This window comes from Crotalus tigris, unplaced genomic scaffold (assembly GCF_016545835.1).
Source record: "Crotalus tigris isolate CLP2741 ecotype Arizona unplaced genomic scaffold, ASM1654583v1 scf7180000017940.1788314, whole genome shotgun sequence".
NCBI classification, from domain to species: Eukaryota; Metazoa; Chordata; class Lepidosauria; order Squamata; family Viperidae; genus Crotalus; species Crotalus tigris.
Window position 1 is genome coordinate 1,411,518 of NW_024096732.1, and position 22,685 is coordinate 1,434,202.

General features: G+C 47.0%; 1 protein-coding gene across 2 annotated transcripts in view; it reads left to right on the forward strand.

Moving 5' to 3' along the window:
* Positions 1-422: 422 nt before the first annotated feature.
* The window catches only part of FUBP3 (far upstream element binding protein 3), a 31,974-nt gene continuing 9,711 nt past the window's right edge, over positions 423-22,685 (forward strand). The window contains exons 1-11 of one of the 2 annotated variants that reach the window (XM_039345159.1): positions 423-522; positions 8,673-8,778; positions 11,925-11,975; positions 12,500-12,533; positions 14,187-14,236; positions 15,276-15,347; positions 16,237-16,294; positions 20,039-20,201; positions 20,775-20,873; positions 21,271-21,372; positions 21,630-21,732. In XM_039345159.1, the coding sequence (XP_039201093.1) occupies positions 8,676-8,778; positions 11,925-11,975; positions 12,500-12,533; positions 14,187-14,236; positions 15,276-15,347; positions 16,237-16,294; positions 20,039-20,201; positions 20,775-20,873; positions 21,271-21,372; positions 21,630-21,732 (835 nt within the window). In that variant the 5' untranslated portion in view covers positions 423-522; positions 8,673-8,675. The remainder of the gene's footprint in view (positions 523-8,672; positions 8,779-11,924; positions 11,976-12,499; positions 12,534-14,186; positions 14,237-15,275; positions 15,348-16,236; positions 16,295-20,038; positions 20,202-20,774; positions 20,874-21,270; positions 21,373-21,629; positions 21,733-22,685) is intronic. The other variant, XM_039345160.1, reaches the window with a different exon arrangement.

Sequence of the window (22,685 nt, forward strand, 5' to 3'; positions counted from 1 at the left end):
GGATAGAGCTGGAAGGGACCTTGGAGGTCTTCTAGTCCAGCCCCCTGCTCAAGCAGGAGAACCTATTGACCAAGGAAGCACTTTGGATGGGCTGCATCTCCCATGGAAGACCTTTGGGTGGGTCTGGCATGGAAGACCTCCAGGACGGAGCCCGGGGAGGCAAAGAAGCTCCCCCACCGGCTGCACCGATCCTGCAAACGGGGCGCGCAACGGAGCCCCGCGCAGCGCGTAGCTCAGCCGCAGCGCAAAGGGAGGGGGCGACGACGGCTCCGCGCGCCCGCCACGCCCCCGCCACGCCCCCTGCGGCCTTCCCGCGGAGGAGCCCCGCTCACATGACGCTCCTCTCGGCCCGTGACGTCACGCGTCCCTCCCTCCCTCGCGCCAGCGCCGCCACCCCGTCCTCCTTCCGCTTTCCGCCGGAAGCGAGGGAGGGACTTCCTTTTCCGGGTACGGGTCCCCAGGCGGAGGGAGAGCGAGGCAGCCGGAGCGCTTGAGCCCCCGGGCGCCAGACGGAGAGGCCGAGTGAGTGGCGGCGGCGGCGGCGGGCGGGCCGACGTCCAGGGCCGTCCGGAGGGCCCCGCGGGGTCAGGGAAAGCCGGCTGCGGGGCTCCGAGGGCCGCCGGGGCAGAGCGGGCAGCGGGAGGAGGCCGCAGGCCCGGCCTTGGCTTGACAGGAGGTGGGCCGGGCCGCCCCACAGCAGGCCGGCCGGGAGGGCTCTTGGGGGTGGCCGGGACGCCCGAGGCATGCCGGGAAAAGGGGGCCCCGCCGCCCCGGGACTCTCCCGCCTCTCTGGCGCTGGGAAGCGGGGCGCTGGGGGCGCTCTGCTCCTTGACAGCCCCCATCCCTGACCTTGCCCCCGGGGCCCCCCCAGGACCCTGCTTGGAGCCCACCAGCAGCTGCCTGCCTTCGGCTGTGCTAGGCTGCCTTTCTAGGGGCTCCCTGGTAGACTGTTCCTGGATGTGGAGGCTCGGCTATCTAGGAGGGGAGAGCAGCAGCCCCTCTGCTCCAGCCTCCTAGTCAGTAGGGCAGCCCAAGCAGGGCCGACTAGAGGGCCTGTCACCCCGGACTCTGCTTCCTTACAGCCCACCCGGAGGCGGGGGAGCATCCCGAAAAGAGGCCCAGCCACCCTGCCTTGGGTGCTGAGTGTTTTGACAGGTCCCTGCCGGAGCTCGGAGGCAGCAGGCCTCCGTGCCTGGCTGAGATCCTTTATTTTTATTTACTAAACTTGAATGTAACTATGATTATGACCTCTCCCCCGCTGTTTATATGTACACTGTGAGCTTCTACACCGGAGACAAATTCTTTGTGTGTCCGATCACACAAGAGGAGGAGGAGGACTGTGGGGTCCTTGGAGCTCTCTGACTTTGGTTGTTTTTTTGCAGACATTTCATGACCCAGCTAGGTACCAACATCAGTGTTAGAAGGGAGTCCTGCCTCCTAGCCCTGATGATGTTACCTAGTTTGGGCAACGAATCGTCTGCAAGAAAATATGCTGAGAGAACACCAAGGAACCCTCCTGTACTCCTACGGTTAGTCCTTCACTTACGACCACAATGGAGCCCAAAATTTCTGTGGCTAAGGGAACATTGAGTTTTGCCCCATTTTGGACCTTTCTTGCCATAGTTCTTAAGTGAATATAGTCATTAAATTAGTAATACTGTTATTAAGTGAATCCTGCTTCCCCATTGACTTTCCTGGTCAGAAAGTCGCCAAAGGGGATCACGTGACCCCAGGAGGATGCTGTGACTGTCATAAATATGAATCAGTTGCCAAGTGTCCAAATTTTGATCAGGTGACCACGGTGATCAAGTGTGAAAAACGGTTATAAGTCACTTTTTTCAGTGCCGTTGTAACTTGGAACAGTCACTGAATGAGGTGTTGTAAGTTGAGGACTGCCTGTACAGGTTTGGCCCCATGTCTCCTTCCACTGGGCTTTAATAGTTCAGCGGGAGTGCAGGCTTTCTCTCTCTTCCCTGAAACCATTCTTGGCAACTTCCACAATCACGTTCACTTGCAGTGGGACTCTTCCAGCTACACTAAAAATCCCTTATTTCCTGTCCTGATAAGGGAAAAGCTGCAGGCCTCTTACAGCTTCTTCGCTGGCTCTCTTCTGCAGCTGTGCAAAGTCTACACACAGCTGGAAACTGCACGTTGTTTGACAGATTGGCAACCAGGACAAGGCAAGTTGTTTTGCCATCGCCTTGAACTACATCCGTCTTCTTGCCTACTTGCATAGCTTCTTATATATTTCTTAAATTTATATGCCCCCTGTCTCAAATGCTTCATCTTTTGGCCCAGTGCAGAGGAAAGTTTGAATTCTTCAGCTCTTTCTTGCTTTTTTTTTTTTTACGCATACGCAGGCCTATGTCCGTCACACTATTGTGTTATTTTCCGAGGCGAACAGCTCTTTTGCAAAGCCCAGAAAAGGAAAAGCAAACAGTAAGCTGAGGAAGTGCAACTTAAAAGGGGGGGGGGGAAAGAAAAATGGAAGTATCTGCATCTAACTCATCTTCCTCCTCTCTGACGTTCTAGTCCTACAAATCATCCTTCCTGCCAATCACGTTCATGCACTGCTCTCTACAGGTAGTCCTCGGCTTACAACAGTTCATTTAGTGACCGTTCGAAGCACTGAAAAAAGTTACTTATGACCGTGGCAGGATCCCCCTGGTCACGTGATTTGCATTCGGACGCTTGACAACTGGTTCTTATTTATGACGGTCACGTGATCCCCTTTTGCGACCTTCGGACAAGCTAAGCCAGATTCACTTAACAGCCGTGTTACTCATTTAACAACCACAGTGATTCACTTAACAAATGTGGCAAGAAAAGTCATAAAATGGGGCAAAACTCTCTTAGCAGCGTAAATTCTGGGCTGCCTGTATTTCAAACTAACGGTACAGAGTTTTATCATTTCGTGAAGCGGCCTGAAGTTGCTCCTTAGCATCTCTCTCTCGAGAGCTCTTGAAAACAGAGATAACTTGGATGTGTGAACATCAGACTATATGTCATGCTTCTAAGCTAGACACCCATCTTGCATTGTTACTGTGTGATTTTCCCCCCCCACAAGTACATGAAGGATCAGATATCTCCCTTTGTCGTGTGCATTAGCTGTTTGATATCCACACGTTATCACCACTGAGTATTCCTTCAAGGTTGAACCCAAGGATCTCTGTGTGGTGACCTTTCTAGACTCTGTGAAGTTGTCTTATGCTGTGGGTCCCTATTGTGCTGTACCCCGCTTCCTCTAACACAGTGGTTCTCAACCTGTGGGTCGGGACCCCATTTGAGGTCGAACGACCATTTCACAGGGGTCGCTAAACAACGCAGTCTGCCATTTTTTCCCCTCTTTTCCTTAGCTGTGCTACTCCCTTTTATTCCATTGGCTTTTGAAAGCCAATAGAATAGACTCTCTTGAATAGAGTCTAATTCTATTGGCTTTCAAAAGCCAATAGGAATTATCCAGGCTGTCTCTGCCCTGTGGAGCCCGCCAAAAGTCCCATTCTGCAAACGGTGCTGCACCAGTTGGGTAGTCCTCTACTTACGACCGGTTGAGTAGTCCTCAACTTACGACCGGTTGGGGGTCGCGGCATTAAAAAGGTTGAGAACCACTGCTCTAACAAGACAGTCAGTGAACTGGAGAGTCAGTTTGTTGTAGTGGTTAAGGTGCTGGCCTAGAAACCAGGAGATGGCGAGTTCTAGTCCCACCTTAAGCATGAAAGCTAGCTGGGTGTCTTTGGCAGTTCTAGTTCTGCCTTGGGCGTGAAAGCTGGTTGAGTAACTCTGGGCCAATCATCAGGCGACAGTGAGTTCTAGTCCTGCCTTAGACATGACAGCCAGCTGGATAACTTTGGGCCGATCACCCGGAGACAGTGAGTTCTAGTCCTTCCTTAGGCTGTAAGTCGAGAACTATGATGTTTCTGTAATAGTTTTATCATTTCTCTTTTTCTCTGGGATCTGACAGTGCTGCCTATTTGAATCATGAAAAATAAACTGCGCGTGATAAGAGTTGCCATTGCATAGACAATTCTGCCTCTGAGCTGTTTAGCCTGCTGTCCAGCCCCAGGTGCCTCATGCTAAGTAACCATGGTAAGAGAGGCACAGAGCTTATTCATCAAAACGAGTTGCATAACTGAACAGCCCGTGTGATTATTTGTGGGCAAGGCAGAACTTAACTGACCACCTCATCCCAGCACGTTCATTGTGATCCAGTGTACTTCATTCCCTTCAGGACTTTTTCTGGCTGTGCAGATAATTTAGTGCAACAGGTACCTTGGACTGCACACACAATTGCGTCCTGTAACGTCTTTTCCTGCCTCTTTCCGACCTATAGGTCTGTTTTTTCTCCTACCCCTTTTCCTTGGGAATATTGTTGGAGGTTTGTAGGTAGTCCTTGACTTACAACAGTACATTTAGTGACCGTTCAAAGTTACAATGGGATTGACTCATGTCCGCTTTTCACACTTATGACCATTTAGATGCTTGGGGACCGATTCATATTTGTGACTGTTGTGGGTCGCCTGGTGGGGGGGTCACGTGATGCCCTTTTGCAACCTGACAAAGTCAAAGGGGAAGCCAGAGTCACTTAACAACCAGGTTACTACCTTAACAACGGCAAGAGAAGTCATAAAATGGGGCAAGACTCGCTTAACAAATGTTTCACTTAACATAAATTTTGCGCTCAATTGTGGTCGTAAGTTGAGGACTACCTGTATTTATTGACTATTTATTTATTTATTCAACTTACATGCTGCTCGTCCCCTCCAGAGGCGGCTCCGGGTGGTTTACGATCCTTGAAAGCAACAAGTGGAAACATTAAAACAATGAGTATTAATGCTAATAGATGTCTAATGTTATGGAGAATATTCCCTGAAAGATACTTTTTGGCCTGCAAAAGGCTGTAGGAAGAGACCTGCTTGATTTTACGTGGAGTCCTCGCCTTACCATCACCGTTGAGCCCAAAGTTTTTGTTGGTAAACAATGTTAAATGAGTTCTGCCCCATTTTACGACAGTTCTTGCCACACTTGTTAAGTGAATCACTGCAGCTGTTAAGTTAGTAACACAGTTAAGTGAATCCGGTGTCCTCAGTGTCTTTGCCTGTCAGGAGGTCGCAAACAGTGACTGCGTGACCCTGGGATGCTGCAACTGTCTTAAGTACATGCCAGTTGCCAAGCCTCCAAATTTTGATCATGTGACTGCGGGGATGCTGCCATGGTCAGAATAACACGTTGGAAGGGGCCTTGGAGGTCATCTAGTCCAACCCCCCCTGCTCAAGCAGGAGACCCTGTGCCATTTCGGACAAGTGGCTGTCTGATCTCTTTTGTAAGTGTAAGTTCGTAAGTGTGAAAAACGCTCATAAGTCAAGTGCCGTTGTAACTTTGAATGGTCACTAAACAAATATTTGTAAGCCCAGGACTAGCTGTGGTGCATTTCCCCCAAATCTTGATAAGATTATTACCTCCTAAGCCACCAATCCAAGGCTGTGCCAGAAACAGGTTTAGAAAGCACTTTTTGTGGTGTAAATCAGTGAAGGGCAAATGGTGGCATTGTGCTTTTTTATTCCCCGGTGTGGATTCGTGGCCTGATTAAGGAGCCAAAAGCTGTAAAGCTGCCAGAAAGACCGGTGAATGCTTGCTTCTAGTTGTCCCAGGTTAGGTTTTTATATTGTCATAAGTTGAGGATTACCTGTGCTGTAATCAAACCACCTAACTTCAGTTTCCCCATTAACTTACGGCAGGTGCTGGAAACGAAAAACTTTCAAAAACTTGTCATCCCATCAAGTAACTTAAAGTCCAGTTGTGGCATTCACAGCGTTTCAGCTACTCTTTTGAGCCGTAATTTGTTGAGAAACTGCCACATCATCAACATCGGCTTTTGACTTGACTTGGCCAGGAGTGTGCTGTAAGCCAACCTTTGTTCAAATAACAAAAACAAATTAATTCAGTGCAACCTAAAGTCAAACAGAAAGCTACCAAATGAAACGGAGAGCTTTCGTTCCCTCTCCGTACTCTGGGTGACAAACTGACCTGCTAGCAAACACGCTTAGCTGTTGCTGTTTTTAAAATGGTTGTGGACGTTTGCACTGTGGATGTTTTAGAACATAGAATCCTGTGGGCTGGAAGGGACCTTGGAGGTTGTCTAGTCCAACCCCCTTGCTCAAGCTGGCAAACGTATATCCCTTTTGAGAAACGGCTGTTTAGTCTCTTCTTGAAAACCTCCAGTGATGGAGCACCCACAAGTTCTAGAGAAAAGTGATTAATTTGTTCCCACTCTCAGCAAATTTCTGCTTAGTTCTGGGTTGCTTCTCTCCTTGATGAGCTTCCATCTGTTGCTTCTTGTCCTGCCTTCAGGGGCTTTGGAGAATAGCTTGACCCCCCTCTTCTTTGTGGCAGCCCTTCAGATACTGGAGGGTTGCTATTCTATGCCCCCCGTAAGGCTTCTTTGCGTTAGCCTTAGACATACCTACTTCTCTCAACCATTCACCCTATGATTGAGCCTCCAGGCCTTTCGCCATCATGGTTGCTTTTCTCTGCACATTCCTCCTCCTGCCTCTCTTTCACCCCCTTCCCCATATTTTAACATTTGCAAAGGTGCCCATCCAGTCCTGTGACTCTCTCTCGATTCCCTGACATTTTTCCAGGTCAGCAAATGTTTTTCCATTAAGGGCTAGTGAGAATCTGTATAACAGGTTTGCACAAAGGCTTTGCCTTGCAGCTGCTTCCATGGGCCTTCCCTTACTACTTCCCAACGGATTCCTAGCATGGATTCCCCCCCCCTCCCTCTTTCACTACAGGGCTGGTTTCCACTGAGCCATTTAGTTTTCTTTCCTGAATAGTTGCTGCCAGTTTTACCCCTCTACACATACGTAAAATCCCCTGATGTGCCTCGCTTTAGTTTTATTTCTTTTTTAAAAAAACAATCTCTATTCTCCCCGTCTAAAGAAGCTGATTATTTTTCTCAGCATGGGTTTCCATCCAGTGTCCACGGTCTAAGACTAAGTCTCCTGGTGATTGGCCCAAAGTCACCCAGACGGCTTTCATGCCTAAGGCAGGACTAGAACTCACCATCTCCTGGTGATTGGCCCAAAGTCACCCAGCCATCTTTCACGGCTAAGCTGGGACTACAACTCACAGTCTCCCACTTTCTAGCCTAGGGCCTTAACCACTAGACAAAACTCCTTCATTAATACTTCTCTCTTGTCTGTTTATCCTTGCTCTTTTTCATAACGAAGCTGGCACCGCGGTAGCAGGTTGTCTTCTGGGTTCCCAGGATAGGGCCTTGTTCTATCTCTCAAATGCTTTCTTAGGGAACGCCCTTTAATGTGCGGCGTTGGGAGAGTTTTGCTGGAGCCGCCAGTTCTTGTTTTATACACATTTTCTCTCTTTCCTCCCTGCGCTAAAGCACCTTGAATGGTGCTCCTCATTTTTTCCATTTTATCTCTCTCTAAGGGCATTGTGTTACATAAGCTGGATCAGAAAGGTTTTGCTAAGCAGCTGCAGCCTCACGTTTGAGGAGGCCTAAGCCCTGAAAAATAATTTTCTTTCTTTTTTGGGGGGGAGGGGGGGTTCTCAGTATCCTTGACTTACAACTGTTCATTTTATGCCCAAAATTACAACGGCATTGACTCACGACCGTTTTTCACACTTGAAACCATTGCAGCATCCCCAGGGTCACGCGATTCAGACACCGGAGATTCTCAAGAGGAGATTAGACAGCCATTTGACCAGGATGGTATAAAGTCTCCTGCCTTGGGCAGCGGGTTGGACTAGACCACCTCCGGGGTCCTTCCCAGCCCATTGATTCTACACTACTCTTGAGTCACCTTGGTTCATTTGACTCTTGTTCAAGCTGGAATGTTGTGGTGAACGTTGTAGCTTTTTAGACAGGACCTGGATCCATCCATCCCTGTGTGTTTTAGCATTAATAGGTGGGCAGGGGTCATCCGCAGAGAGGAGGGGGAGATGAGACAGCGCTGCCTCTTCTAGGTCCAAAAGTCTTCTGGGCAGAGGAAAAAGACTTTGACACCCCTTAAGTAATCTTCTGCGAAGGAAGGAGAGCTCCTTGGTCAGCAGGCTCTGTGGCCAGTAACCCCGCATAGCTGAGATAAGGCTGTCTCCTAGAAGCTAACCCCCCCCCGCCCCAGTTATCCACATTCCTGAGTAAACAGCTGCCAAAGCAGGAATAACTAACTCTCATGTTCAAAGTGCTCCTTTCACAAAGGCAGTCGACCTTTCTCTGCTTTTCTTCAGAAATATTGGAAGTCTTGGGGGGGTTTCATAAGTTGACCCCCATCTGCCTTTCAGAAGACACCTTGTCTTTCAGGGGTCTGAGGATTGACATAAACGACGGGTAGTGCTCCACAAAGGAGCCCAAAAACTTCTGCCGTTAAGTGAGGCATTTGTCAAGTGGGTTTTGCCTCAGTGCTTAAGTGAATCCCTTACAGTTGTTGAGTTCGTAACACAGTTGTTGAGCGTAGCCGGCTTCCCCATGGACTTGGCTTGCCAAAAGGCTGCAAAAGGTGAATACAGGACCCTGGGACGCCACAATCGTCATAAACAAAACCTTTCCATTTTGCTTCTTCCCAGGCTGGTTCGTTACCAGAGCAGAGAACTTTCTAAGCTCGCCCCGTCTAAACCTAGCTAATGATTTTTGTTTTTTATTTCTCTGCCTCTAGCAAATGGCTGCTAAAATTGGAGAAATTTCTCACGTGAATAATTCTGCACCCCTCGTGGACCCCTCGGTGTACGGTTACGGAGTCAAGCGGGCTTTGGAAGACGGGAGTAAGTCTTTCCCCAACTTTTTGAAATCCTTTTTACTTTAAGGAAAGTTTGGTTTGGTTTGGCAATGGCTGGCAGTGGGGAAGAGAATCTATCCCCCCCCCTCTCTTCCTCTCTCTCTCTCTCTCTCTCTCTCTCTCTCATCTATCTATCTATCTATCTATCTATCTATCTATCTATCTATCTATCTATCTATCTATCTATCTATCCATCCATCCATCCTATTGGCCGGCCATCTTACCCTAGGGCCAGGGTCTGCAACCTTGAAAACTTTTAAGACTTGTGGACTATGCTGGCTGAGGAATTCTGGGAGCTGAAGTCCACAAGTCTTAAAAGTTGTTAAGGTTGCAGACCCCTGCCCTAGGGTAACGCTGGGTGGCTTAAGTTACATCTAAGCTAAGCCATAAAAAAGTTAAAAATCAAACATTAGAATGAAAGACACATGGGGAGGAGCTGGGATCTGTCGTTACTCAATCAGCCATCTCCATTGCGCTGTCCCCCCCACTGGGGTCCCAAGCCAAGTGGCAGAACCAGGTCGTTAGGCCCTTGCGAAGGGATAGGAGGGTTGGGGCCAACCTCACATCAGGGTGGAAAGATCTTCCAGAGGGCGGGGGCCACAGCAGTGAAGGCCCTCTCCTGGACCCTGTGTGCTGGAATGAATAACCGGGCTGATGGGACCCTCATTAGGGTTCCTCTGCCATCATGAGTGGGACGAGCCAATCCCGGTGGGGTGAGACGGTCCCTCAAGTAACCTGGACCCATGCCATGAATTGGGGTTTGTCCTCAACCAGCGTTCACGCTGGGCCCTGCAAGAACAGAATCATGCAGAGCTGTTGGAAGTGGTTAGAAGATTCATTTTAGCAGCAGCAATAATGCTTGAGCGATTGTTTAGTCTTTCCCTTGATAAGGGGACAAAGGTGCTGAGACTTCCCTTCAGAGAGTGCTTGCCCAAGGGCAGTTTTGGAGCTGTTAAGTTCCAAGGAAGGTTAACTTTTTCCTCTTGCAAGGGAAAAATAAATGTAGTGGCAGTCCTCAATTTACAAACCATTTGTTTAGAGACCGTTCAAAGTTACGATGGTACCGCAAAAGTGATTGAGGAGCCCATTTTAGCAGCGACTCAGAGTAGCGTACAGCTTAAAAATCAATAAAAGCAACAATACAGTTAATAGGTATCCGAGATCACAAAAACAAATCCTAACTTGTAACAAAATGACGATCAGCCAGCAATTTCAGTAGCTGACTTGTTTAAACACAAAGCAATTTTTGACATCAATGCATGCGGACATAGCTTAGCCTGCTCCTCTTCTAAGAGACAAATTGTGTGTCATTTCCAGTAAGAAATATAAAATATCCTAGCAACTATTACCATATATAGAGCTGACTTCATGTACTTTATGTGGACATAAAGCTTAATAATGCCTAATAGAAAAATCAGCTGGCAAGGGGGAAAGACATTTGTTTCATTCTGTGATGAATCATCTTCCAGAGCTGTTGAGCTTTTAATGCATTAAATTAATTAATTAACTGATGCATTAACTCAGCAACTCTTGACATACAATTGCGATAAAGGTGGCCATAAAATCGAGCCTGTAAAATTGCTCTGGACAATTTGGGGCTGATAGATTTGATAAGGATTTAAGGGAATACCAGAAATGCAGAATAATATTTTAACGTTGCATTCTTTTCATCGTTTTAACTTATTTTTTTTTACCCGTTTTATAACCTGTAAACCACCCAGATCCACCTTATAGGGAGATGGGAAGAAAAGAAAAGAAAGAGGAGGGAAGGGAAGGGAAGGGAAGGGAAGGGAAGGAAGGAAGGAAGGAAGGAAGGAAGGAAGGAAGGAAGGAAGGAAGGAAGGAAGGAAGGAAGGAAGGAAGGAAGGAAGGAGGAAGAAAGGATCTGGGTTACATCCTTAATTTGTCCTAAGTTGTCTAAAGCTTTCCTTTCCTGCTTCTGCTCATGTCACTTTCTCTAATCCTCATGCATATTCTGAATTTTACTTTTCGAACAAGCAGAAAATAGCCACTTCAGCAGCGAGAAAGACCCGTAAAAGTTGCACCTATCCCATTTCAGAAAATAGGCAATTGATTGGTAGAGCATGATGAAATAGAGGTGTCCTGGCGGGACATTGATTGTCACAAGTTCCCTGCGCTTTTCTGAGGGGTGGAATGTGTGTGTGTGTGGGGGGGGGAAGAGTGTCATTCGTAAGAAAATAGACTTAATCTATGCCTCTCGCCACTGAAAATGACTGAACTGACCTGGGAAATGGGCATGAAATGGAGCTTGAAATGCAGAATTCATTCTCGTGTTCTCCACTCTCCCTTTTCAATTATTTCCTGCAAAGGGTGCGCTACTTTCTTAAAACAAGCAGCTGAAAACCTGGAGTAATTGGGTTGCTTAGAGCAAAGAAGGGGGGGGGGAACCCAGTCTTTTTCCTGCCTGTGATTTCCGTCTGCCAAGCTGCGTCCTAGCAACCCTGTGTTAATTTTTACCTTTCTATTCCCTCTGCTGAGAAGGCTTTCAGGCTTCTTCTTTTTTAATATATATATATAATCTTGGATTTCAGGTGCCATAATTCCCATCCCACAAAGATTATAAAAATTGGAAAATGCAATGAAGACTAATAAATTGGGGCAGGGCTTCCAGAAACATCTCTGTAGCCTTAATTAACCATGATTTGTTAATCCAAATCTATTAAGCCACATTTGGCTCTTCTCAGTTCATACGTGACACGAGACCCTATTAAACCCTCCAAGGCATGACCGGAGGGATAATTTTGACTTGAGTTGATGAACTACAGGTAATCCTCAACTTACGACTACAGTTGAGCCCAAAATTTCTGTTGCTAAGGGAGACAGTTAAGTGATTTTTGTACCCCATTTTACAACCTTCACGGCCGCAGTTTTTTAAGTCAGTTACTGCAGTTGTTAAGTTAGTAACATGGCTGTTAAGTGACTATGGCTCCTCCATTGAGTGGAAACATGATCAGAAATTCAACTTGATGATGCAAAGTTCTTTGACCTCAAGCTTCCTTAGAAGCTTCCGGACAAGCGGAGGACATCTTAGGTGGACCTCTTGAGTAGAAAGCTGACCATAGCCTCAACTTGACGACGGAGCCTTCTTTGACCGCCCTCTCTCTTTAACAGGTCTCCGTGTAAACTGGCTTCATGGATCGCAGATAAGAGATAACCCCAGAAGTATGTTTGTATGTCTCTCTCTTTCTCTCCCAATACTTTTTATTTTTGATTTGACTTAAAACTCTCCAAATCTCTTTTGTTAACGGTTCCTCCGGTTTTGTTTTAACAACTATCGGTCCTCTTGATCCTTTTTAATATCAGCTTTCCTTTTGGGCTGGAGAGGTGGGGGGAATCCCAGTGGGACAGGGAACAGCACTTACAGGGATTTGTGGGGTGGGGTAGAGGGGGTCTTTCTCCCATGCTTCACAGCATGGAAGGGAGGTGGATCAATTTCCTATCCAGTGTTCAGCTGGATGCTTTCCTGCCCGGCTGGGGTGGATCAAAACATCTCCTGTTTCCCGTCCCGCGACGAGCATTCATTTCAGTCACTGAACCCAAATTGCTGGTTTTTTTTTTTTCCGCTTTGCTTTTCTCTTTTCCCCTCACCCCGATGAAAACGGGCAGATGAAGTTAGTTTATCCATACTAATGCTTTGATTTTTTTTCCTCTCTCCCCCCTTTCTCTCTCTCTCTTCTGTGCCACAGTAGGTAACCAGTTAGGGGCCCTCGTACATCAAAGGTAAGCCGTGGGTTATGTTTTATTATTTATCGATCCCTGGTAATTGTTTATTGATCTGCCATCTGCACTGGAGTATTAGAAAGTCAGAGGTTGGGAACGCCGCAAAACTGCGGGCGGTTTCCATCTCTTTTTCCTTTTCTTAAGTCTTCTGCTTCAGAATATTCTATGATGATTATTTTTTTTTGAAGGGGGGGGCGTAGGGAGTGAAGGAGTCATTGGTGGTGTATTCACACAGAAGAGGCTTGCAGTTAATAAATATTTACCTGATGCCAGTGAGTGAGGCTTGGGTGAGATTGAACAAGGAGAAGACAATATTAGATAGATAGACAAGATCAGGGTGAAGAGTAAAAGGATGCAGATAGTCCTCACTTAATGACCAGGTGCTTAGCAACCATTCAGGGTTATGACACTCTCAAAAGGGTTTTTATGACTTGGTTCTGGAGTTCTGACACCAATACACATTGAAAACATTTGGGGTGCTTGGCAATTGGCTCGCTTTTTTATTGATTTATGGCATTTTTGCCAGCTTCCAGCCTCCCCCCCACCCCCCAAAAAAACCCCTTAGGAATGAATGGAGCCTGTTTGGCCTAGTGGTTAAGGCACCAGGCCAGAAAGCAAGAGACCGTGAGTTCAATGAAAATCTGGTTGACTTTGGGCTGATCACTAGGAGACTGGGAGTTCTAGTCCTGCCTTAGCCATGAAAGACAGCTAGGTGACTTTGGGCCAGTCATTCTCTCTCAGGCCAACCCACCTCACAGGGTTGTTGTGGGGAGGGGAAATAGGAGGCGGAAGGTGTATTTGATATGTTTGCTGCCTTGAGTTATTTGTAAGAACAATAAAGGTATCATATAAATAGGTTAAAAAGTAAGTAAATAAATGGACTTGTTTGCATCCATCTCAAAAAAAGGTGTAAAATCAGGTCAGTCGGGTGCCTCGACTTACGACTGTCGTGACTTACAGTGGAAATTCCAGGCTTCATTACAATTGTAAGTTGAGAATTACCTGTATTCAAGATGCTTTCTTGGGGCCATGTCTAGAAGATTGAGAGCATCCAGTTCTATGACACCTAAATTCATTTAGCAGGCATCTAAAGAACTTCCACTAGCCAACCAAGTGGAGATTTTATATGTAGAATAATCTATCCTGGTGGAAGCAGAAGTCGTAAAACTGAACCACGGCTAATAGTCTTTGGATGAATGGTATAGGATCTCCTGCTCGAGCAAGGGGTTGGACTAGAAGACCTCCAAGGTCCCGTCTAACTCTCGTTATTCTGTTAAGAGGAGATGGGCTAGGTTAGGGCCAGATAAGTCCATTAGTGGGTGTTAAAAATTGGCACTAGATAAGAGTTAACAGAATTCAAGAGAGGCTGGACTTGGGCCATTTGTGGCAACGTAAGGACTCCGGGCTGATTCCTTTCTTGACTCCACCTCCACCACTTCTATAGCTATCCACTGGGGGACATCAGGTCCCCTCCCCAAGGCAAGAATGCTGACAGTGATACCAAGCCTGTTTCTTCCATTTGCATCTGGGTGTAGTTTTACAACTCCCCAGATGCTGAGCTGATCCCCCTCATTATTCCTGGCATCTGAAGCTGATTTTTTTTTCCAAACGGTGAAAGAAAAGTTGATGAATTTTCTTTCCTGTTCTCTTCAGGGCAGTAATAACTGAAGATTTCAAAGTGCCTGACAAAATGGTTGGATTCAGTAAGTATTTGCTGAGGAGGGGGCATTCAAGCACTCGTTCTGTGGAAGTCGAAACAAAGCTGCTTCGGGTGGAGCCATTCACACAGCTGAGTGTGAAGGGGATTATGGGACTCAAAGCTTCTAAAATCTCTTGAGAATAAGACAGTGATCTCCCGTCCGTTGCAGAAATCTGCCATAGGTTGTCCTCGACTTACAGCATTTCATTTAGTGATCGTTCAAAGTTACAACGACCCTGGAAAAAGGGACCGATTTTCATACTTACGACCTTTGCAGCACATGATCCAAATTCGGACGCTTGGCAAGATCTGACTCGTATTTATGACGGTTTCAGGATCCAAGGAGCAGGCGACCCCCTTTTGTGACTTCCCAACAAGCAAATCCAGTGGGGAAGCTGGAGTAACTTAATAACCATGATACTAAACAACTGCAGCAATTCGTTTAACTCCTGTGGCAAAAAAGGTCGTAAAATGGGGCAAAATTCGCTTAACAAACTGTCCTGCTCAGGAATGGAAATTTTGGGCTCAAATATGGTCGTAAGTCGAGGACTACCTGTATCATTTGTTGGAGACTAGGGTATTGTGTGAATGCAGTCACTGTGCCCTGATAACCTGAGTATAAGGCGAAATCAGTTCTGTGACCCCCAACTTTATAGTATTCCCAAATTCCTGGCATTGATCACACAAGAGAACAGGCTTTGCCCCCAGGATTTCATGCTAAGAAGAGAAAAGGAGAAAAAGAGGATTTTTTTAAAGCCAGTGTTAAGGATGAGCTGGCTTTGATATCCAATTTGAGCCAAGGAAATATAAAAGAGATATTGAGACTAGAAAGAGTACAGAGAAGAGTAGCAGTGATGATCAGGGCTCTGGAGGCTAAAGCGAACAATGAATGGTTGAGGGAACTGAACACGTCTATAGCCTAACGAAGAGAAAGACTAGGGGTGGCATGATAGCGGTCTTCCAATATTTGAGGGGGAAAGGGGGTCAACCTCTTCTCCAAAGCACGAGTAGACGTAGCCTGACGTTGGCTATATGTTTTGCAGTTATCGGCAGAGGCGGTGAGCAAATCTCGCGGATTCAGGCAGAATCAGGGTGCAAAATTCAGATTGCATCAGGTAAGGAGCTTTGGCGGGTGGGTGGTAAACAGTAATTTAATTTTTGCTCCAATCCATTCCCTTATTTAGAGAGGAAAGCCTCAGAGAAAGACCAGGTCTGCAAGCCGGCCTCTGATTCCAGGGCTGTGGCTGGGTTCGGACATTAAACCGGACCAGTAGCGTGATTGCATGGGTTCTGGTTATAGTGTGTGAATCCATCTATTGGGGTTTATGAACCATGTTCTGTGGCTTATCGTGGCGCTCTCTCACCTGAGCACCTGGCAGCTATTTATGAGCATGCTGAGAATTTTAGCCCACATGTCTGGAAAAACCAGATTGAGATATAGTCTGATTTTAGCTAATAGTGGTTTGTCAGACTACCTTAGCTTGTCATGATGGAGGAACTCAGCCTGTTTCTCTGTTATCCATGAATAAACACAACGCTTGATTTCCCTATTTCCGTTAACATAGACATATTGGTCGTGGTTAAGGCAAGGGGAATGACAAGCAGTGGATATTAATCGGGGAGGCTCTGAAAATTGAATTTGGCCTCATAACTTGAATGTGCAATTACAGAAGAGGGGTCTTTTAGCCTAGAAGCTTGTTAAAGAGAGAGCCAACCTGGAACTAAGGAGACATTTCCTGGCAGTGAAAACAATCAATGGCATAATTTGCCACCTGGAATTGTGGGTGCTCCATGCCTGCAGGTTTCCAAAGTTAGACTGGACAGCTATTTGACCGGGTTGATGCAAGGGCTCCTGCCTTTAGCAGGGGGTTGGACTAGAAGACCTCCGAGGTCCCGTCCATCCTAGGATTCTATGGATTACCGTCAGCCCTGTCCTTTCTAAACAGAAAGCTGGCAGCAGGATGGACAAGAGCCATTGACTTTTTTCTTATTTTGCCTTGACAGACAGCGGTGGGATGGCGGAGCGGCCTTGCATGCTGACTGGATCCCCAGAGAGCATCGAGTAAGCGTTTAAAGCCAGTGTCTGTGATTTCTTTTCATCCCCTCAACTCTGTCCTCTATCGTCTCTTCTTTTCGGTTCTACCCTGATCTGTTTTTTACTTTTCTCCACGCTGCCTCGAAACAAGCCACGGTGCGCTTGCCAGCCTTTTCGCCTGGCAAGCATTTTCTCTTAGTGCAGTTTTCTCTTAGTGCGGTTCCCTTTTCCTTCACGCCCCTTAGACGTTTCTTCGAGTTCTGAATAATAATAATAATAATAATAATAATAATAATAATAATAATAATAATAATAATAATAATAATAATAATAATAATATGATGTAACCCTGAGCTCGCTTCGTGCCGAGGGTGGTTTGATGCCAAGAACTGAAAAAGGTTTAATCCCTCCAGCAATCATTTTTGCAAAAGTAGGGCAACAGGATAATCAACCAGTTTTTTATTGCAGCGAATACTTACGCCACGTAGAACGCATGGAGAATAAATCTGCTCCTTCCTTCATCTAGAAATCAAACTTTACCAGCTCTGGCTGAGTTGTGTGGAGGAGATCTCCAGGGTGGGAAGGGTGGCTTTTGAGAGAGAGTTCCGTTCTCACCCCCACCCCCTCTTTTTTAATTGCCCCAAATCCCTTCCTTCCATCTCTCCATTCGGCCTCAATCCTTTGCACTAGATCTTGGTAGGATGATAAGGTTTTTAGGAAGATAGAGCCTAGTTCCAGGTCTTCCATTGGTGCCTGGAAGGAACGAGAGAAGAAAGGGCACCTCAGAGCAGAGGAGGGGGCCTGTTGGAGAAAACTCCCTCTTTTGGAGCAGGGATTGTGCATCACCTGGAGTACAGATGGTCCTTGACTTACAACAGTTCATTTAGTGACCGAAGTTACAACCGTGCTGAAAAAAAACCCCACGTGGCCGTTTTTCACACCTCTAACTGCTGCAGCCTCCCTATGATCACCTGATCAAAATTCAGCCACTTGGCAACCGACTCATATTTATGACGGCCACGGTGTGTCCTGGCGTCACGTGATCCCCTTTGGCGACCTTCTGGCAAGCAAAGTCAAGGGGGGAAGCCACAACAGCGTCGCTAGTTTTGCAGCTGCAGGGATTCACTTGACCACTGCGGCAAGAAAGGTTGTAACACGGGGCAAAATTCACTTAGCGAATGCCTCGCTTAGCAAGTCATAAGTCAAGGACTACCTGTATAACGGTGGGACCAAGGCGAGGCCGCCCCAGGGAACTCTAAGCGTCCTAATTGTTTTTCCGTCCCTCTTGTGAAACATCATCGCGAGGCCCCCAGGCCCTGTTGGAGAGACAATTACAACCGCTGCTACAAAGGAGTGGTGGTCCTTTAGGAAGCCCAGAAGCCACCAGAGATAATGGACAACATGCTTGACCATCAGAGATAAAACGGGTGGGCTTCGACTCCCTCCCTCCCTCCCTCCTTCCTTGAAAGGGGGTCTGGAGAAGGCCGTCTCAGCAGCAGGCCAGAGAAGCGCAGAGGTGTCCGGCCATTTCTCCTTCCTCCCAACCCTTTTGCGTTTGACCGATGCATGCCAGTCAGTTTCTCCTGACTGCTCCTTTGGGTAGGGGACGAACCGCTGCCCTCTCCCTCTTCCCCCCTAACACCCTTCCACTTGGCAGCCCAGCAAGGGAGGGGGGAATTTTTGCTCTCTCACGCCCTATAGAAACTTTAGGGACAGTATTTCCTCCCTCCCCATTCTCAGGCGCGGAGCTTGCCTCTCTCCAGGATCTCTTCCTGCTGGAACCACGAGCCTCAGGCTTACAGGAGCCCACTTAACAATATGGACCTGCTCTCTCACTCCCCCAGCCAGCCTTTGGGTAGGTGGGCTCTTTCCAAATCCATCTGTGGGAATCTTTTTTTCTTTTTCTTTTTAATTTTAAAGAATTACATTGGGGTGATTAACGAATGTTAAAGGCAATAAACCCTGGACGTTTTGAAAAGTAGTCTTTCTTTCTTTCTTTCTTTCTTTCTTTCTTTCTTTCTTTCTTTCTTTCTTTCTTTCTTTCTTTCTTTCTTTCTTTCTTTCTTTCACTGACGTTGTTCTGGTTTCCTTTTTGAAGTTCGGCCTCAGGGTGGGGAATCTGTGCACACCAAGGCACAATAAATGTAACCGCTTGGTGCCATCTTAGAGGGTCTTTGGTTTGAGGCTCTGCCCTGGCTGCTTTTCCTGGTTCGGAATGGGTGGTCCTCAACTCTTGAGTTCATCTTCTGAAAAATGGATTGTTTTTCAAAGCTGCAGGGTCTGAAGACTGGGGCGGGGGCGCGCATGCATTTGAATTGGGCCCTGCCTCTTATCTGTTTAAAACTTTCTTTGTATCTAAGTGAGAGGGTTTTATTTACTTTGGCCATTATTCACCCAAATCGGGAAGAAAAAAATCACTCTGATAGAAGAGAATATTTGTAGCTCAGGGCTGAACTGTGGGGTCCTTGGTGTTTTCTGAGCTTGGCGGTTTTCTTGCAGATGTTTCATTATCCAAGTAATGAACTGCTAGTTACTTCATCACTGATGAAGTTTCCTAGTTGGGTTCATGAAACATCTACAGGAAAACAACTAAGCTCTAACAACCAAGCTCAGAGAGCACCGAGGACCCCACAAAAGTTGGCCCGTTGAGGGCTGTGTCATCAGTAACTTGCTGGTAGACAACTGATGTCGCCAGGACTTCCAGCAACTGCAGCAGTTGCGTCACCACGGACAAATAGTAGCCACCAGAGGTGGTTGTCTGACTTTGATTGTGACGTTTACGGAGAGTCCTACAGAGGTTCAGAAAGAGTCTGAGGAGACGTCAGGAAGGTATCAACTGCGTACAAAGCTGGCATCTGTCAAGATGGCCAGCCAGTCTAGATGGAGGGTTGTGTGTCCCTTTCTGAAATGCTTTGAAGGGGTCCTGTCAATCTCCTGTCTAGAGCAAAGGGGCCTGGCTCAGGAATTCTGGGAGTTGAAGTCCACAGGTCCTAAAGGGGCCCTAGTTTCCCCCCCCCCCGGTCTAGAGGGTGAACTTGACCTAGAGAAAGCCCCTCTCTCTTTCGGGTGGGAGGGTCGGATGGAGTGGAGAAAAGCCACTTTCCAAATAGGGGGAACCAAAACTTTTAACGGTTGGTTTAGCGTGTGGTCACCCCAGCACTGAAGCGGTGTTACAGGTAATCCTCGACTTACAGCTCAACATTTCTGTTGTTAAGCGAGACATTGGATGAATGAGTTTTGCCCCGTTCTACGACCTTTCTCGCCACAGTTAAGTGAATCGCTGCAGTTGTTAAGTTAGCAGCCCGGTGATTAAGTGAATCCGGCTTCCCCATCAACATCGCTTGTCCGAAGGTCGCAAAAGGGGATCGCGTGACCCCCTCGGGACACAGCGACGGTCATAAGTATGAACCCGTTGCTTAGCATCTGAGTTTTGATCTACGTGGTCCTGGGGATGCTGCAGAGGTTGTAACTACGAAAAAACGGTCCTGTTTTTCAGTGCCGTTGTCGCTTTGAACGATCACTAAATGGACTGTCGTAAGTCGAGGACTGCCTCTACTTTCTTCATTTCTCTTTCCTTTTATTTTTTTCCTTTCTCCCCACCAAAAGAAACACCCTGCGTTCCCTTTTGGACCCAGACAAGGTGGGAAGTGGGTGCAATTTGCTAGCCAATTTCCTTGAGATTTTCTCTCTCTTTTTCCCCACCCCTTCCCCCCTTCCCTTCGTCTCTCTTTGTATTTTCTCTCTCACTCCCCCCCCCCCCAACTTCTGAAGACAAGCGAAACGGCTTCTGGGCCACATCGTAGACCGGTGTCGGAACGGACCCGGCTTCCACAACGAGATGGACGGCAACAGCACAATACAAGAAATCCTCATTCCAGCCTCCAAAGTGGGCCTGGTGATCGGCAAAGGCGGAGAAACGATAAAACAATTGCAGGTGCGTAGGCTCCTCCTTCCCCTTCGCCCTCCGTCCCCTGCTGCTTGTCCTTGAGTTACGACCTCAGTGGAGCCCAGAAATTCCGTCGCTAGGCGTGACGGTTGTTAAGGGAGCGTTGCCCATTTTACAGCCTTTCTCACCGCTAAGCGAATTGGTGCCATCATTAAGCTAGTCAGACGGTCATTAAGCGAATCTGACTGCTTGTCAGAAGGTCACAAAAGGGGACTGCGACTGTCATAACTATGAGTCGGTTGCCATTTTGACCACGTGACCCTGGGGATGGACCACGTGACCCATTGGTCCCTTTTTTCAGCACACATGATTGGACTGTAAATTTTTTTTAAAAATGAAGGGATATATAAAGGATTGTTTCCTTTTTGTTAAAATGACCAAATCTTTCAGTTCCTTCCCTTGCAGTCCTCCCTTCCTTGTCTTATCTTCATAGCTTTCAAGCAGGGTTTTTTTTTTGTGTGTGTGTGTGTGTGTGTGTGTGGTTTAGCATTTCATTTATTCTTGTAGTTTTTTTCTCTCTCTCTTCCTCCCTTTCCCGTTATCTGTGCGATGCATATGTAGGAACGAACAGGCGTGAAAATGATGATGATCCAAGATGGCCCCTTACCGACTGGAGCAGATAAACCTCTTCGGATTACGGGAGATGCTTTTAAAGTACAGGTGTGTATCGAGAGAGGATTTGGCAGTCGTGCTGATAATAATAATAATAATAATAATAATAATAATAATAATAATAATAATAATAATAATAATAATAATAAAGAGTTGGGGAAGGATTTGGAAGAACAGCCCAGAGAGAGAGAAGGGGTGTGTGTCTCTGTTTGTGTGTTTGCCTGAGATTATTTTTCCAGTGTGGTTTTTTTCTCTCCCTTTTCTTTCTTTTGCCTTTTGCATTAATAATCTTCCAACTTCTGTCCTGCTTTTTGCTGAGAGTTTGAGCAGCCGAAGAGCCTCACCCTGCTTTCCAGGTCCTCAGCCCTTCTCCTGGCAGACCCAAATACAGGCTCCCCCCTCCATTAATTAACAAGGATCCTTTTGTCCCTTCAAAATCCTCTAGCAAGCCAGAGAGATGGTCCTGGAGATTATCCGAGAAAAAGATCAGGCCGACTTCCGGGGCATACGCAACGATTTTACATCCAGAATGGGAGGAAGCATAGAGGTATGCAGTCGTGTGAACCTGTGTCTTTTTGCTTTCCGGTTCCTAAACCCAGTTCTAAAATCTCCACCTCTGTGGGCGTAAACCAGTGTTTAACTCCCTTTCCTGGTCTGAATGCAAACTGCAGGGAGGGATGAAAATTTGACATTCAGCGTTGGCGTGAGACGAAGCTCCAGCCTTGATACCTGAACCCGGTCCAGTTGGAGGGGGGGTTCATGTCTAAAGCCCCCTCCTCATCGTAACACCCTTCCTTTCCGCAGGTCTCCGTGCCCAGATTTGCCGTGGGGATCGTAATAGGAAGAAACGGCGAAATGATCAAGAAGATTCAGAACGACGCGGGGGTTAGGATTCAGTTTAAACCAGGTTTGTTTTTTCAATGGTTTGAGCCAGGTTTCTTGCTTATGTGGCTACCAGAGGTCCCCGGTAGCCACATAAGCAAACGAAGCTTCATCTGTACTTGGCGTGGGATCTAATTAGTGTATGAAACCACGTTTCCCTCCCCTCCATATCCCTGGAAAAATTGTTTTCCGTGGAACTGGTCCCTGGTGCCCAAAAAGTTGGGGACCGCTGCTTTAGATCAGGAGTGAGGGAACCACGGCCCTTTCGTGATTTGTGAACTTCAACTCCCACAAGTCCATGCTGGCTGAGGAATTCTGGGAGTTGAAGTCCACGAGTCATGAAGGGGCCATAGCTCCCCACCCCTGGTCTAGACTCTTTCTGTATGATATGGTTTAATCATGGTTCAGTATTTTAGGTTTGCATTTTTATTTTTATTTTATTTTTAGCCTAACGGTCATCCTCGACTTACAACCTTAATTGAGTCCACAATTTCGGTCGTAAGTCATGACGGCCATAAAGGGAGCTGTCACGAAACGGCACCCAATTTTTATCACTTTTTGGTGGCAGTTGTTGAGCACACACCCCCTTTCCCTCCCTCCCTCCCCCTCCCCCTCTCTCTCTTCAGTGGATCAGCCTGGATTTCTCATTCCCAGTCGCGTAACCATGGCAGCCTGCTTAAAATAAATTTAGAAAGCTGGCAATTTAACCGAAGTGGGTTTTTTATTAATGTTGCACAAGCTTATTTCAAAGGCAAAAGGCTGCAAGCCAGACAGCATCGAAATAAGGGACATTTTGCACATCCCTAATTTATACATTTTTACAAGAACATGGCGAGGGACAGCAGGTGGATGCCGCTAAAAGTCACATCCATCCGATGTTCAGGCAGTCCTCTCATTAGAGCAGTTCACAGTTACAGCCGCACTGAAAAGAAATGACTTATCATGGTTTTTCACACTTACAACCAGGGCAGCAATCCC